Raw genomic sequence first — 17496 nt, forward strand, 5'->3', positions numbered from 1 at the left:
CCGTAAAAAAGCGAGACTTAACTTTGCCACTCTCACCAAACCCAAACTGTATGGGGGCCTAGGATTGCCAGACTTGACAAAATACCGACAGGCGATACACCTCCAACGGTTGATTGAATGGACACACAACCCAAAGGACAAACTGTGGATCCCGATAGAGGCGAGCTTCTCGCAAACTCCTCTCTCCCTCCTCCCGTGGCTACTGAAAGCAATGCCAGGCGAATTGCCGAAACAACACCCACCGCTGAACATCACAATGACCATCTGGAGGAGACTGGCCCTACAAAAGGACATGGCTCCGGAGCTCTCACCTCTCTGTCCTGTATCGCACAACCCACGACTCCCTCTGGCGGAGGACCCCCGCTACACTGGTAAGGGTAGATTGGTGGCTTGAATCCCTGTATTAGAACACAATTACACTTTATTGGCATACAGGGAAAAGGGAAGGATATGAGAAACTTGCTTAAGAAGTGTAACCTGATACTGAGACAGGGAGGGAAAGATCTTGAATTCCCAGCTCTGGAGAAGTGGGAGAAAGATTTGAAAAGAGAAGATTAATAGAAAAGATTGGAAAAAAGCATGGTTAACAGTGGTCAAGTAGATCAAATGTGTCACGGCACAGCCCAAGCCCTGCAGACAGCAAGGTGTGCCCCTTTAAGAGACCTGGCTGGGTTTGAACTCACAGCTACAGAATCCCAGTCTGGTTCTCTGCCGTGCTGTCCACCAGGGGGCTTCAGCTTCTTTTAGCATTTTTCTGCTCCCTGACCACCTTGCCCTGGATTAAGTAGCACTCACTGATCCACCTGCAGCCCTTTTCCAATTAGGGTCAGCTGTACCTAATTAGCAGGCTGTAAAAGCAAGCCCTGCCTGAGACCTAGTATCTGGTAATTTTGCCTGATTGGTGTTCCTGCCAGATCTTTGATTTGCTACTGACTGATGTCCTGGACTGTGACCTCTGCCTGATTTACCGACTTTGTTACTCCGCTGCCAGCCCTGCCTTCTGCTTCTCGTCTGACCCTGCCTTTGGATTTTCCCTTAATCTATACTATGTTTTGGATTTTGCCTGCTTCCTGTGCCATCTCCTGCAACTGGGCTCCAACTCCTGGTAAACTGTTCCATAAGTCCCCAGGTGACTGTTACAAAATGCCTAAACCTGGTGGAACTGCACTTTAAGATAATTAATAGATTATATTTGGTTCCTAGTCGCTTGAATAAAATAGATCAGAATATATCTGTTTTATGCTGGAGGTGTGAGAAAGAGGTAGGAGATTGTGTACACATTTGGTGGAGCTGTCACCTGATGGAGGAATTCTGGAGATAGTTTTTGTCCAAAATTGAAGAGATAACTGCAATTAAATTCCCCTTCTCTCCCGCAATGATCCTACTACACTTGGAACTCAATCAATACAGTATGGATCTACAGTACTTCTTCATTCATGTGTTGATAGCAGCAAAGATTTCAATAACTAGAAGATGGAGAACTAAAAGCATACCGAATTCGGAAATTGTGAAAAACCAACTAATTTTGCTACTTAAGATGGAAGGAGGCCTAAATAGAAGCCTGAAGAAGAAAAAGATTGTAGATATAGATAAATGGTTAAATGAGGTGACTTCAATAGAGTAATAAAAAAAAAAATAATTAAAAAAATAAATTAAGAGGAGCAACATAACCCAATGCTATCTCAGATACTAATGATAGAAAATATTTGGAAGGACGATGTAGGAGGATATATCACCATTGTTGTGTATTTTTGGGGGTGTTTCTGTGGTTATCCTTTTAGAAGTATATGGAAAGAATTGAGAGAGGGAAAAGGAGAAAGCAAAAACATTAATGATGGCTAATGCAGAAATTGCAGTAAACTATATAAGGCTGGTACTGTCTGAGAGGATTTTAAAGAAGAAGAAAAAAATCCTCAGGAGGGTTTGTGCTGAGCAGCAATCATGCACATGAAAACCTGGTAATTGCCTTTGGGGGTCAAAGGCCGGTTACAGCCAATCGGATCCACAGGAGGGGTATTCAAACCCAATTCACCTTACTCATTGCCCTGTCGTAGTTTCATGCCTATCGTCCGAGACTGCGTTCCTGATCTTGATTTTCTGGTATTTGACTTTGGCTTTGTTTTGACTTCCCTGATATTTGGTATACTTGACTTTTGGCTTTCCCTCATCTTTGTATTTGATTCTGTGTCCCTGACCTCGGCAAGTATTTTGACTATTCTTGGAGCCGTTAAGTCCGGCCATTATAAGGTCCGGTTATACATTATCCGTAGTCCTAGGTGTGACACAGTACTGCGTGCTGGATCAACTTGTAATCCTGACCGGTCGTGGGAAGCCTTGAAATGCTAAGTAGACTTTTTTTTTTGTGAGATGGGTACTGGGTTTGAACGGGTTAGTCTAGTATAGGCATAGGCAACCTTCAGCACCCAAGATGTTGTGGACTCCATCCCCTATAATGCTCTTACACTCATAATGCTGGCAATGCATCATGGAAGGTGTGGTCCAAAACTGGAGAGCCAAAGGTTGCCTATGCCTGGTCTAGTATGTTTGATAATGCACAAAATTTTTGGAACCGTCTATGGGTTGCTTATTGGTAGTTGTGGGTTTGTCTGACCGTTGTATGCCTTTGAGTACATTCTTTTAGTGGGTAAGAAGACGTAAACAGGTTTGTGCTGGGAAATGTGCTTAGGATGTGATGTTGTATACCAGTCAGGTAGAGCTTGATGATATTAAGATTTGTTTTGTTTTTTTTAATTGAGATGGCAAAAAGAGATAAATGCCACTATGGAGTCTAGTGAATGAGTATTGCAAATGTGGTAGTCGGAGGTAAACTTATTCTAAAGGGAAAATGCTCTATCATAAGCTCAGGACGCTAGTGGGCTGAACTAGCCAGAAATCTCATTGCAAAGTTCAAAGTGCCCAGTTCCACCCTAGTACACACGTTTTTGGCAAGAAAATATTCCACAGTTTCCCTGATATGCTGTACCTTCTCTATCGGTAAACTTGTCTGTAAATTACAGTGTCTAGTTGAATACCCAGTAAGATCTTGGTGGAAGGATCTACAGTTTTTTCCTGTGACAGTGGAACCTTAAGAGATTAAAAAAAAAAAAAAGCCATCTTTTGAATCGTCTTTTGAATGCCAATAGGGGTAGAGTGGGGGTCCTCAATTGTGAGAAAGTCATCTAGGTAATGTATGACTGATGGACAATCTCAAATATTTAGAAGAAGCCAACATAGTATCGGCAAACAAGTCGAACAACTTGGGACTACTCTTGGCTCCAAATGTCAAACGAGTGGCAAAGTAATGCCTATCTCTCCACCTTATATCATGCACATGCCACAGGGATGGGTGTATGGGTAAAAGCTTGAAGGCGTTTGAAATGTCTGTTTTTTTTTTCCCAACCGAGCACCAACCCTTGCCTTCAGTATGGCATTGGCCACTGTAGCATAGTGCAAGAAAAACTCTTCGAAGGGGATCAGTGAATTAGAGCTTTGAGTAGACAATGAATGTCGAGCTGATAAATTGATAATTAGACTTTTTTTTTTGTTAGATTTCCCTTTAGCTATACCTATGGGGTTGCCCTTACTAGCCATCATCCAAACGGACCTTTGACGTTGGACAGGAATATCGGTGTTCGGCCACATTAATGCAGTCAAATTAATATTTTACCACGCCTTCTGTACCTCTTCCAAGCAATCCCTGTTGCGCTCCCAAGGGCGTTTTTCCAGTCCCTATTGACCGCCATCCCCCGATTTATTTAAGGCAATAAGGTGGCCAGGATCAGGGAGACCCAGCTGGTCTTGCCTAAAAACATGGGGGAAGTGGGCCTCCCAGCAAACTTTACCATTAAGCCTCACATCTCCACAGACTTGCACGTATAGTCGACCCAGAAACTGTGGATCGAACTGGAGCTTGGGCAAACAGGTGGTAGACACCCATCACATATCTGTCTCGGGAACATGTCCTTTAGCCAAATGAAATCCAGTAACCCCCTGATAGTTGTAGTAAGGCTGTCCTTAGGAATTTGTATAGAACATTTATTTGTGTAATTGTTTCCCTGTATATCTGTAAAGTGTATGTAGTTTTCGTATGATTGTTTGTTAGTTTCATACGAATGAAACTACCGAACCATCAGACCACCCCAGTGAGAAGTGTGCGCTTCATAAGCGTTCACACTCTGCAAACCGCAGCTTAATTGATACCTTGTATGTGCCTGTGTGGTCGCCGTTCGGCATACAAACCACATGCAGCAGCCATCTTACGCATGAAAATCTCAGCGGTGTTTGGTCGTCGAGTGTCTGGAACTCAAATCGGACACTCAAACAACCGAACACCACTGAGACCTCCAGAGCTCCATACCTCTCGAACGGAGAGACTAGGCAGCCCCTCGTTCGGTAAAATCAATGTCCCGAACAAGGGAATTAATACGAATGGAAGATTAGCTGTGGATGGCAGGTATTTCTATGTGTTTTAACTCCCGAACAGAGACCGACTGCAAGGCCAAAACACATGGAGCCTTTTTCGGATACCACCTCGTGTGCGGTCGATCAAATTACACCATCCACCTAACTCCCGAACCCCTGGTCCGATCTGGGTGAATTTTGGATATGTTAGTCACCCAGATCAGATCAAAGTATTATTCTAACTGCTTGTTTTGGGGTACATCTAGAATTCGGGAAAAAGTACAGTATGTTTAATAGGATTATGTGTCACACTGAAGGGAGGAGAAGTGTGGGAGGTAACTGTTACATTATTGGCTACTGGATTAATTATGGTGAATCCCTCCCTTGCATGGGAGAATGCTTTAAAAGGAGGTTGTGTGGATTAAAAGTTGGTTCTGCTCCTGATGCTGTGTGTCATCCAGTCATTGGGATATTTGTGGATTACTTTGCTTGCTGTGATTATTACTCTATGGTATTACTTGTTCCTGAGCCTCACTGGGATCTTTAGTGGAGTTAACCTGTGAAAGACCAGCTCTCCTCTACAGATGCCATCCTACTAATATGGTGCACCATACGTCTCTCACACCAGCTTACTACTACCCCTAATCCATTGATGCCCATGTTACTTAATCCAGACCTTGCAGGGGGCATTTGGCTAACAGACCTCAGGGGCTTTTTTTTTTTTTTTTTACGAGACTGGTGTACGTCAGTCCAGCTGAAACCATTACCTGACATACACTCGAACTGTACCTAGTGGCAACGGCTGCTTCCGTTATTTCCAGATGAAAAACTACCACATCTCCCTTACTGCCAAACACCTCATACATAGACAACTCACATATTTTAAATCCTTATGCTCCGATTGGAAACACTTTTACCAAGGCAAATCTATACTCTACCAAAAACTACTCTTGAGCGGTACTAAAATACTCCCTAAATTCCAGGCTAGATGGGAAGAGGAAACCGGGATCATACTCAGACCAGGAGTGGGATAATATCTACACGCTGACTCTCAAATGCTCCATAATCTCTAAAATACAGGAGACCTGCTTCAAGATTGTAACGAGATGGTACAGAATACCAGACACTTTCCATTGCATATACGACACAATCACAGAGAACTGCTGAAGATACAGGGCAATGGACTGCACATCTCGTGGTCCTGCACGGTCCTCGCCACTTTCTGTAAACAAATCCACTCCAAAATACACGCTATCACAGACTCAGACCTTCCTTTCCAACCTGTACCCATGCTTCTCCACCATACCAACACACCAATATCCTCATATAAGAACTCCCTGACCAAACAACTACTGGATGCCACCAAAGCCCTAATTCCCATCAAATGGAAACAGTCGGGTCCCAACCCTTCAGCAATGGGTCTCAATGACTCCAGCTCTCAAAGACCACTCTGACAAGTGTATCCTCACCTGGACTCCATGGCTGGAATATGTTTCCCGCTTGACTGCAACAACCTGAATGACAGAACTAAGGCCCTGTCAGACTGCTCTGACCTAAACCAAGACCTACTCATTGGATACAATCAACCATATCCTCCCCCACCTCCACCCCTCTTTTTTTTTTTTTTTCCTCCCTTCGTTTTCCCCTTTCTCCTCCTACCTCCCATTCCTCCCCATAGGCCTCAGACCCCCAAACCAGCTCTCACACCCAGCTTTGTAATTCAACAACCAAACATTGCACGTAGACACAAGCTCGACTACCTGTCGCTGTAAATTCTCTCACAATACACTACACCTGCCCTGCCCTACTTTCCACCAGCCCTACCTAACCATTTATACATGCCATAGGATAACAAACCTCCAATTACACACACGATGGGTACTCCTCCTCCACACAGAGTGCCCTGCATATGACTAACTCCCTAACTCCCCCTCGCCCCAAACAAAAAACACATTTTGTACCGTTGCATAAACCTTTTTTTTTTTTTTTTTTTTTTTTTATAAATGTGCTTGTTTGTGACTGTGTGTCAAAGTGTGTGTATCTGGCAGTGTTTGTATGTGCCGGTGCGTGTGTGTGTATCTAACTGGCAAATAGTGGCACACAGATACACACACACACACACACACACACACACACACACACACACACACACACTGTGTATTTGTGTATGTGTGTACTTAGGTTTGGATATGCTGGTGTGTGTATCAGTGTTTGTATGTGCCAGTGTGTATGTCTGTGTGTTAGTGTGTGTATGTATCCGACACACACACGTATACAAACAGTGACACACACATTGTGACATACAGATACACAAACAGGCACATGCACACACATTGGCAGATGTGCACACGGACACAGGTACACACACAGATGTTTGGTGTTAACTTACCTTTTTTTCTTCCTTCAGTGCTGCAGTGTCTTGCACCCACTTCCCCAGTGACATTGGAACACCAAGGACTTGGACTGTGGACTCAGGGGGGTCCAACAGACTTGTTGCAGACCCGTCGTGGGTCTGGCCACAAGTCTGTCTATTTCTTTGGGGGGTTGGGGGAAATGTGGCATTGCTGCCTACTAAGACCTCTAGTGACAGTCACTCAGACGGCCACTAGAGAGTCCTGTGTCAGTGCTCTGCCGTACTCATAGAGAACCATGTGTAATAACCTCCCAATGTTATCCTATGGGAAAGCATTTGCTTAGCTGAGATCTTTAAGATCTCTGACATGGAGGAGGGACAAACCATGGCGAAACCAGCACGGCGTGGGAAAAAAGGTGAATAAAAACACCAATCATGTAATCCAAGGGTGGCAGGTACCTAAACAGACATACACCTACACCTTTTGGGGGGGCTGAGTGGACTTTCCATGGGGTCCACTGGGTCTGCTAAATCCAAGGCGCCATGGAAACTATAAATTTTGCCACGACCTGGCGACGGGGATTTATCGAGCCATGGTATACCAAAATTTTCACTGATATTGTCATGCATGTCACTTATTATTATTATTATTATTATTATTATCATCATTCATTTGTCACAACAAATTATTTTTCTATTTGTTTGTGATTAATGTGTGAAATACAAATTGTGACGGTAGTCCCCATCACTAGGGATGGAAGACAGACACTATGTGTGGTCCCCCTGATTCCTCTTGTATTTCGGCACCCTGAGCCCAGTATTGGCACAGGGTACGCAGGAATGTATTAATTGTCTGTACCTTTCACCCTCCCCCTTTTTCCTGTCCTATTGTTTACCCAGCAGGGCGTTGGCCCAGGGACACTACCAAACCAGTTTAAACTAGCTGCCCTGTCCCTCCTAAATCTCTCATTAGCCCTTGCTATTGTCTGGACCCACCCTTTCCTGTACTATAGTGCTCTATGCACCCTATAGTATGTAAATGATGCTTTTGGGGGCATAAATATATGTGCTATGTCTATTAAAGTTAGTTGCTTTTTTAACACTCACCAAGTGTCGTCTGCTGTTTGGGGATGGGATGTAATCTGCTGATGTAAAGTGTGTCCAGGGCTATAAAAGGCCTTCAGTGATCCCAGTCAAGCCTCGGCGACTGGGTCTGAAGTGCTCCAGCGTCACTGATAGCTACGAGGAAGCAGACTTGGCAGAGGTACTTGGAGTACTGGAGCTCCGTCACACAAATACTCTAATAAACGTACTCCAGGGTCTATAAGAGTTAAAATAGTGGTTGACTCTTCCCTTGAAATCCGTCAAGGAGAAACGGTGCCAAAATATAAATTTTTGATATTCATAAAATTAAATAACTTTTTTTTTTTTTTTTATAAAATATTGCTTTTTAATATGTATTACCCCATAAATATTCTCACAGTGTGCATATGAGACAAACAGTAAAATGCAGCCAATTTTTGATTTATTTTCGCAACTAGGAAGCCGTGAGTTTAAAAAACACAAACATGAAAATGTTCCACGATCACAAAGAAAGGAAGAAAAAGGAAGCGGTGTTGGCTCATCTTCATCTATGGTCATTGCTTTTAAATGTAAGTGTGTTTTTTATGTTTCACTCCATTTTTTAAAATGTTTTATTTATTATTTATTAATTTTTTTGCTAAAATTGCAATGGCATATAGAACTGTTTAAGTGCACTACAGTTAGCATTGATTTGTGCCACTTTTCTAATCTGCTATGATATCAGTGTGCAAATTTAGAAATGGGATTAAAGGAACACTGTAGTGTCAGGAATACAAAGTTGTAGTTGTTCAGGTCTAATGGTATTGCAGCGATGCCTCAATGTTGATGCATCACTGCGATACCCCCTCACTGCCGGTGGCCCCCAGAGAACACCGGGTGATCGATCTCCCTCAGAGTGATCACTTCCAGGTTGCTCCACGTGGAGCATCGGAAGCCATCAGGCAGGCTTCCGATGCTCTGCCTGTACTGAGTGCCTCGATAGGTCGAGGCAATCGGTAGATAGAAAGCATAAACGAGGGGCGTGGCCTGACTGCAGACCAAGATGGTCTGCGGGCTCCTGAGAATCCACGCTCAATCTAGCATCTGCCACCAGCATCGGACCTAGTAAATCAGATCCAAACAGTGCATTATGTCCGGTACACAGACCGGAGCCAAGCCACAACGAAAAAAAGGCGAACAGAGGGAAGCCGCCGTCTCTGTAGCCGACATACTCACCACGCGGCGCACAGGCCGCACAAGATGGCCGCCTGCAGAAATCTAACTTCCCAGCACACGCGACAGAGACTGAAAAGCCTAAAAGCCAACAGAATGACACTCCACACATCCTAAATCAGCTAATGGAGGTCCACAGCTACCTGGCAGGAGAGATCTCCAAAAGCATCCAAGCTGTGATGGCTGAAATCCAAGCGCTGGGAGCGCGAACGGCTTCCCTAGAGGAGAGGGTGGACGCAGTGACCCAAGCACATAACTCTGTAATCCACCACTCCACCGCTATGGAGAAAAGAATTACAGAAATAGAAACTGCAGTGGAGGATCTCTCGAACCGCACCCGCCGCCATAACGTGCGACTCAGAGGCCTACCTGAGGCACCTAATGAATGCTACCTTATTGGGAAAATGGAGCACTATTTTAAGCACCTCATACCCAAAATCCCAGAAGAGAAATGGCCAATAGATAGAGCGCATATTGCTCTATGCGCCCACAGGGCAGAAGGGATCCCACCCAGGGATGTCATCATCCGCTTCCACCACTACTCCTCAAAGGAAGCGGTTATGCAATACGCCAGGCAAGACAACCTCAACTATCAGGGAGCCAGTATCACCCTGTTCCAAGACCTATCGCCGACGACATTAGAATGCCGACTGGCCTGGAAGCCCCTAACGTCACTGCTGCAAGAACATGACATAAGGTACACCTGGGGACACCCATTTAAATTAGTGGCCTTCCAGGCAGAAACCACCCACACTCTCCTGCCTTGAGGCGACCCGCTGAAGCTCCTCCGCAGCCTACAAGTGGATCCACCACCAAACTTCGCCCTGCCGACAGACCCAATGCCCGATCTCGCCATGCTGCACACACGAACACTCAGGAAAATGAGGTGGGAAGGGGGGTGGAAACCGGGTACATACCCCATGGGACTGCTGGTGGCCCCTAACCGGTGAGTCACAAACACCCCTCAGATCTATGGCGGGGACCCCCCCCCATCTCCCTTGGAGACAACCATCTGGTGACCCCCTTGAACATACTCGCAGCCGTATAACACCCAGCCAGTAGGCACCGGGGGAGCACCTTAAGGCTCACCACACCGAACCCTCTGCAACTACAATTAGACAACACCAATAGAGGCTCGGTCGAGTAATTCACTGGACATACTCTAATACTAATGGAGGAATATTATATGGACGCGGGCCCTGCATAAACCCGGGGAACAGGTTTGACAGTCCTGGACCCGCAAGTGGAAGTTTATATTCTTTGACGCCAACTGTACAGGGCCCCACACCGCATGGACGGGGCAGATTGTATATACAATAGAAACCAATGTTGAAATGTATATGTTTAGACGACATGGAGATTCGGCCACCCTACACAGGCCTAAATATATAGGGAAGGGACTAGAAACGGGATAGACCCTCCCCCTCACTGGGCACTGGGATTGGTTATGCAGACGAGAATGCGCCCAGTGCAGGAGACATTCGAACGATACACATAAACGCAAACCAAATGCAGCAAGGGGTCAAAAATACGCTCTGCATACTATAGATCAGTAGAGGAGGGAGACCCTGTCAAGACACTTACCATTGTGTAGACGAGAAATATTCCACACACATCATGGGGCTAAGTAGCGAGATACCAGGGTACCGTGCAGAGGAAGCTAGGCACATACAGTCATTAAGGCCTGATAGCGCATACAGACGAGAACACTTACCCCAACCTAAACATAAAGACAGAGGCCGGAGCACTGCACTAGAGGGAATAACAACGGCAAAAACGTATACCTATTCAGCTAGCCCAGCATTCACCACAACCACTGGCTGAAAAGCAGCCACATACTAGGTTTCCGCACACTGGCATAGTGGAAGTGAGGGACACCTACACCCAATCGGGACGTACATTTGCACCCCAGGGGAAGGGTGAACGCTCACACGCTACTCTGGCAGCGTTTAAGACCAGATTGTATTTATCTATGTTTATGTATTGTTACTTTATTGTTATTGATTATGTTATTTTTTTAATATTGCCTTCATTGTCATTAAGTACAATTGTGACCGATACCAATAGGACCCATACACGCCCTGTGACCGTGACACCAGCTGATTCGGAGCAACAGCTGACGCAAGACTCGACCCACAACCTATGCACTCATGACTGACATCCCCATGGCTCTTAAAATACTATCCATAAACGTCAGGGGCCTCATCACGCCAAACAAGTGTAGACTCCTCCTAAGGGACATAAAAGCTAAACAGGTAGACATTGCCCTAATACAGGAAGCACACTTGCCCAGGTCGGCGCCAGTCATTTTAAAAAAACACATGTGCACTACGGTCTATGAAGCTAGGGCCCTACGGACATGTAAAATATGCCCATTCATTTTAACACCCTCAAAAATAGATCCGGAGGGCAGATACATCATCCTCACGGGCACCTTACACTCCACAAAGATACGCCTAATTACCATGTAAACTACTCCACTCAGGAATACACAATATCAGATGGTCGGACCACGGAGACATGACTGTCACCCTGGGCAAATTCCATCATCACACTAGCTGGACATGGAAGCTAAATGCCAACCTGCTTAGGGACGAACACATACTTCTCACGACCCGACAGGCCATACTTCACAAACAATGACAGAGAAGACACCAACCCAACACCCTCGGGCAGCCAACGAGGCAGTATTGCGAGGCCACCTCATTCAGGCGGCCACCCACAAAAAGAAAACCAAAACAAAACTTCTTCTAGAACTGCAAACAGCTCTGAGGAGAGTGGAAAATCAACACAACCCAACCAACACAAAATTCCAGGAACTCCAAGCCGTTAACCACTCTATTGGAGAATTGTCCATAGAGGAGTTGACATGATCTATCACATGGTCCAAACGATTATACTATGAAAAAGCCAACAAAATGGACACATTGTTAGCAAGGACCCTCCGACCTAGGCCTGACTTCCAGCCGATCACTAACATCAAGACACACAATAATGACACGGCCACCACACCGAAGGCCATTAACGAGGTGTTAACAAAGTATTTTCAAACACTATATAACCACTCTCCCCGCACTACCACCGAACAAACACAACTCCCGACGAAGATAGATAACTTCCTAGCACAGACAGACCTACCTAGGGTAACTGAAGGGGAAGCTGAGACTCTTAAAGAGCCAATCACACCAGAGAAAATCGCAGCAGCAATTTCCGCTCTCAAAGGCAACAAAGCCCCAGGACCCGATGGGTACGATACACACTACTATAAGACATTCAGGACAGAACTCATTCCCCCACTAACCAAACTATACAACCATTTCCTCCAGGGTGGGACCCTGGACCGAGACATGGCCACCACAAATATTGTACTAATTCCCAAATCAAACAAAGACTCTACCCAAGCCGCAAACTATAGGCCAATATCACTCATCAATACCTACTTAAAAATCTTCGCTAAAATCTTAGCTACAAGACTGACGCCGCTACTACCCAGGCTGGTCCACTCAGACCAGGTGGGGTTCATACCTGGGCGCCAATTATACGAAAGCACCTGCCGAGGGGCAGATCTAATTTGGCATATGACTCCGACAAACAACCAGTCCATTGCCCTATCACTAGACGCCGAAAAAGCGTTTGACCGGGTACAATGGCCGTTCCTTTTCACCCTCATGGAAACACAGGGTTTCCCTGAACCGTCCATAACAGCAATCAAAGTCGTATACACGGATATACATGCCCACACCATAATGACCGGAGCACAAAGAACACCCTTCCGAGTGAGTAATGGAACTAGACAGGAATGCCCCCTATCCCCTCTCCTATTTGCAATAGTTTTAGAACCACTCTTACAAGCCATCAGAAACAACCCACACATACGCGGGATTCCCCTGGGTAACCAACAATTGAAAGTCGCAGCATACGCTGATGACATACTGCTAACGCTAACAAACCTAAGTCAGTCTATGGCGCATCTCAATACACTTCTGGAAATATATGGAGCAATTTCTGGCTACAAAGTTAACCACTAAATCCACTGCAATACCATTCCACCTGACAGAAGGAGAAATTACACATATCAAGACTACACACCAAATTAAAATCAACAAAGAGACACTCGCATACCTTGGGGTGCAACTCACAGCAGACCCCGAAGCATTTTACAAACACAACTATACAAAACTCCTCAACACACTCATAAAAGATTTAGAAAAATGGACAGACAAAAAATCACATGGATAGGCAGGTTGCACGCGGTAAAGATGAACATTATGCCCAGACTCCTGTTCATATTCCAAGCTCTGCCCGTCAGGGTTAAGAGAGGAGACCTAGCTGACATACAGACAGCAATATATACCTTCATATGGCAGAGGAAGAGACCACGGATAGCCCGAGCCGTACTATACAACCCCAAATGGAGAGGGGACTGGGTTACCGCACCTCTACCACTACTACCTAGCAGCACAAATAGCACACTGGCACTGCCCTAAGGAACAGCGTCAATGGGTAGACATAGAATCACGAATGACTAGCGCCGACCTACCGTAATTCTTAATCTGGACACCCAAAGAACATAGGGCAATCCTTAGGACCATATGCCCAGCGATCCTAAACTCTATACACATATGGGACCAAACCGCTCAGAAATACAAACTTATGAACAACCCCTCCCCGATGACACCGGTACTCCGTAACAGAGCATTCATACCGGGAATGCGAGCCATAGACTTTAAAGGAATAGAGGCCACGGGAGTGCAAAGATATACACACCTGTACAAAGATAACCAACTAGTCACCTACAAACACCTGAAATCCCTTGCACCCCTGACAAACCGAGACTTCTTCCGCTATATACAAATCCATGACTTTGCACAAACCACAGATGTTAAGACTGCAACAAATAAACAGCTGACCTTCTTTGACCGCATATGTCTTAAAGAATACTTGCCGCTAAACTGATTTCAATACTGTACAGCCACATGGGTGCGGAGTCCGGGGAATGGGGTACACTACATTATACGGACAGATGGGAGGCAGATCTGGGAGAGACAGACTGGCAAGACATATGGGAAGCATGCTCTAAACTATCCATATGCACAACACACTCCAGGAGCAGGCGTATAAAACACTATTCCAGTGCACCCCGGTCAAACAAAGCCACATGGGTCTCTGCCCTACAGACACCTGCTGGCGATTGTGTGGAGAAAAGGACACATATTCACATGTGGTGGCAGAGCAACAAAATTAGCGCATACTGGACAGAAGGGACAAACATGAACTCCCGCATATTACAAAAAAGACTCCCCCCTCCCCCCGAACCATGGGCGTGCTTACTATCCAGACCATCTGACGGACTAGACAAATACGAACAGAGACTGCTTAATATGCTAAAGCTGGCAGCACGTAGAGCGCTGGCACAGTACTGGATGGAACCAGAAACCCGACCTCTTGCACTAGTTCAGACAAAAATAAGAGAACTTTCTAATGGATAAACTGACAGCTCAAGTCCGTAACACCACAACCACCTTCCAAAAAGTTTGGGCGTTATGGGAACAATTCGATGTGTAACACCTACCTATTAGGGGGAGAAGAGTGGAAAAAAATGAAAGACCACACATCTCTGTGTCACAGAGACAACCAAAGCCATGCACACACACCTTAACAACATCAAACCACACTGCAAGTGTACAAACTTGGCAATAATGTTATTGTGTTTTTTTTTTTTTTGAAAGTTCTGTTATACATGTATACTTAATATGACGCAGAGTTGCACGTTTTTCAGTCTGGTTAGTAAATTCCTTTCTTTTAAAAGCTTTCATTTCTCCCCCCCTCTAATTCATAGACTAATATACCATTTAAATTATCCAACAGCAGGATAATTCAATACATACATTTTACCTTAACCCCTTAAGGACCAATCTTCTGGAATAAAAGGGAATCATGACATGTCACACATGTCATGTGTCCTTAAGGGGTTAAACAATTAGAAAACGTTTGTCTAATTAAACGGAATTAATAGCATTAGCCGATCTGGTAATCTGCTACCATTTTTTTTTTCCACCCCCTTACTCCTTTCATTTTTTGCAAATGGGGGCTTCAGTTTAGGTAAAAAAAACACTCTACCAGACCACGACAGCCCTAACAACTCATTAGTACTTCTCAAGTACGTGTTTCAAGTTCACATACAGGTAAGGATAGCGAGCAATTTTAAATTGTATTTTTCGTTTGGTTTTATTGTGTTCAGTCTCGCATGTTTCATCCCTCGCAGTTTAGGTGGCTGGCGGTCAGGTTTGTAGGAGCCCAATAGCGATAATCTCCTCCCTGCTCTCTTGCCTTAAGTTAGCGGTCCCGCGAGTCCTACACCCATCCTCAACTCGGAGGTACTACACCCCTCCGGCCAAATCATAGTTAGCCGCCTCGCAAGTGGTATAGAGAGGGCCTCACTGGTCACCCCCATTCTATCTTATGATTACTATTCACCGAGAGGCCAACACCCCGCCACAACGCTCAGTGGCCACAGTATCCCCTCTCAAGCCGCTTGGCACCTAGCAGGGCCTCACCAGTCACCACCCTAGCGTAATTGCTTCGACGGCACTAGCTAGTCAGCCAGCACACACATAAAAAAAATATATATTTTCTAACCGGAACGTTTCCTTTCACGCCCATAGCATGTCTAACGCTTCAGTACCAGACGATGAACTATCACTTGCCAGCACTCCGTCCAGACCTGGCACTCAGCCAAGACAGCCCAGTACGCATCCAGCTACAGATCCTGGACTGTTCCAAAAATCACAGCCAAACTGAATAGAAGAAACATTCCCTTTCCGGCTACTGCCAGGAAAACCGAACTCTTCCGTTTACTTAACACCCAAAATGTGGATGAGTTACCAGGCCCTAGTTTTGATTGTACAATACAGAACAGTTTGGCAGAACTACGGAATATGATGACCTCTCTGTTAGCTTCCGTAGCTACTATAAACAGGTTTAGATAACCTGGAAGCCACTGGTCAAACTAGCATTCCGGAAGTTCAAATTCCACTAGGACAACCAGAAACCGGCTCAGGAGGTAACTCCACTCCTATTCCTGTCAAAACAACTAATATTATTAATTCCCAGATTTTACTAGTAACATGACGTAAAGTCATGATTTTATGAAAGACACGGAGGCGAGAATTATGCATAATTCTTTCTTTATTTCCACAGCAGCAAAGATAGAGGAATATAAATATTGTCAAAATGAAAGAAAAAACTGAACAGGCATAACAGGCAGCCAATCACATAACAGAGGAAGTAGCTATATAAGTCATGTGTCTCCCACAATCCCCCTCTTTCTTGCGAAAACCGAAGACCAGGTAAGATAAACGATGTCCCACTTGATCCAAACAGGAAACAATGCGAAAATTTCAAGCTAAAAAAGATAGAAAAATATGGTAATTTCCAAACTCAAAACTGTAGACTTACCAAACATAACCGTGAGGAGCCATACATAAAAACTGGTTTCTGAAATAGAAAATATATAAAAAATTAGAACCCAGCATAAAACGTTCAAGATCATCCAAAACATGATATAAATACAGACCTAATTGAAAAAACATACCTGAATAGCACCGAAGTATCTCCTTTCCCAAAATCCACACCGGGAGGGTGGGCGGGAATAATACTCGCCTCCGTGTCTTTAATAAAATCATGACTTTACGTCATGTTACTAGTAAAATCTGGGAATTTTATTAAAGACACGTAGGCTCATATCATGCAAGTTCAAAGCTGTGCCACTACTCGAGATGCGATGTGTTCAATTGGTCTGAAATAGAAATCTCGAAAGGTCGATTCTCTGGACCAGTCCGCCGCTCGCATAATGTCTTCTAGACGACATCCGACTGAGGATGCTTTCGAAGCCATCGCGCCTCGCACAGAATGAGGCGTAAAAACAGAGGTGTCTATACCTGCAGAAGATGGTAGCCAACGCACCAACGTGCCAGAGTAGGTGTCGAAACTGGCCGGTGAGGTGACTTAAAAGATAAGAACAAATCATGTAGATCAGCGGAGCGAAGGGAACGTGTAGCATCCAGATAAACTTTGACGCAATCCACTGGGCAGAGTGCCGGACAACCAGAAAACCTAGGGTATGTAAACGACTTGGATGCAGATTTCGTCCTCCTGGATATGTCAAAAGTAACGCCTTCCGGGGTGAATGCAACGGCGTCCCAATCCAGGGCCCTGACGTCGGAGACCCTCTTGCAAGAGATCAAACAGAGTAACATCACCAACTTGGATGACAATCGTTTGAGAGTCAGTTCTTGGTTAGGGTACCATGATGAGAGGAACTGCAACATCACGTTGACATCCCAAAAGGCAGAGAAACGAGGAGGACGGGCAAGGCGAATACCCTTGAGAAGGCGACATACAAAAGGATGCCTGCCGACAGGGGAACCATCCAAACCCTTGTGTCC

The 17496-nt window shown here is 45.1% G+C and overlaps 1 protein-coding gene across 1 annotated transcript in view; it reads left to right on the forward strand.

Moving 5' to 3' along the window:
• Window positions 1-17496, forward strand: part of TSNAX (translin associated factor X) — a 256154-nt gene that overhangs the window by 91174 nt on the left and 147484 nt on the right. The window contains exon 2 of the mRNA XM_063443390.1: window positions 8296-8406. Coding sequence (XP_063299460.1) covers window positions 8296-8406 — 111 coding nt within the window. The remainder of the gene's footprint in view (window positions 1-8295; window positions 8407-17496) is intronic.

Source organism: Pelobates fuscus, chromosome 2, assembly GCF_036172605.1.
Source record: "Pelobates fuscus isolate aPelFus1 chromosome 2, aPelFus1.pri, whole genome shotgun sequence".
Lineage (NCBI taxonomy): Eukaryota > Metazoa > Chordata > Amphibia > Anura > Pelobatidae > Pelobates > Pelobates fuscus.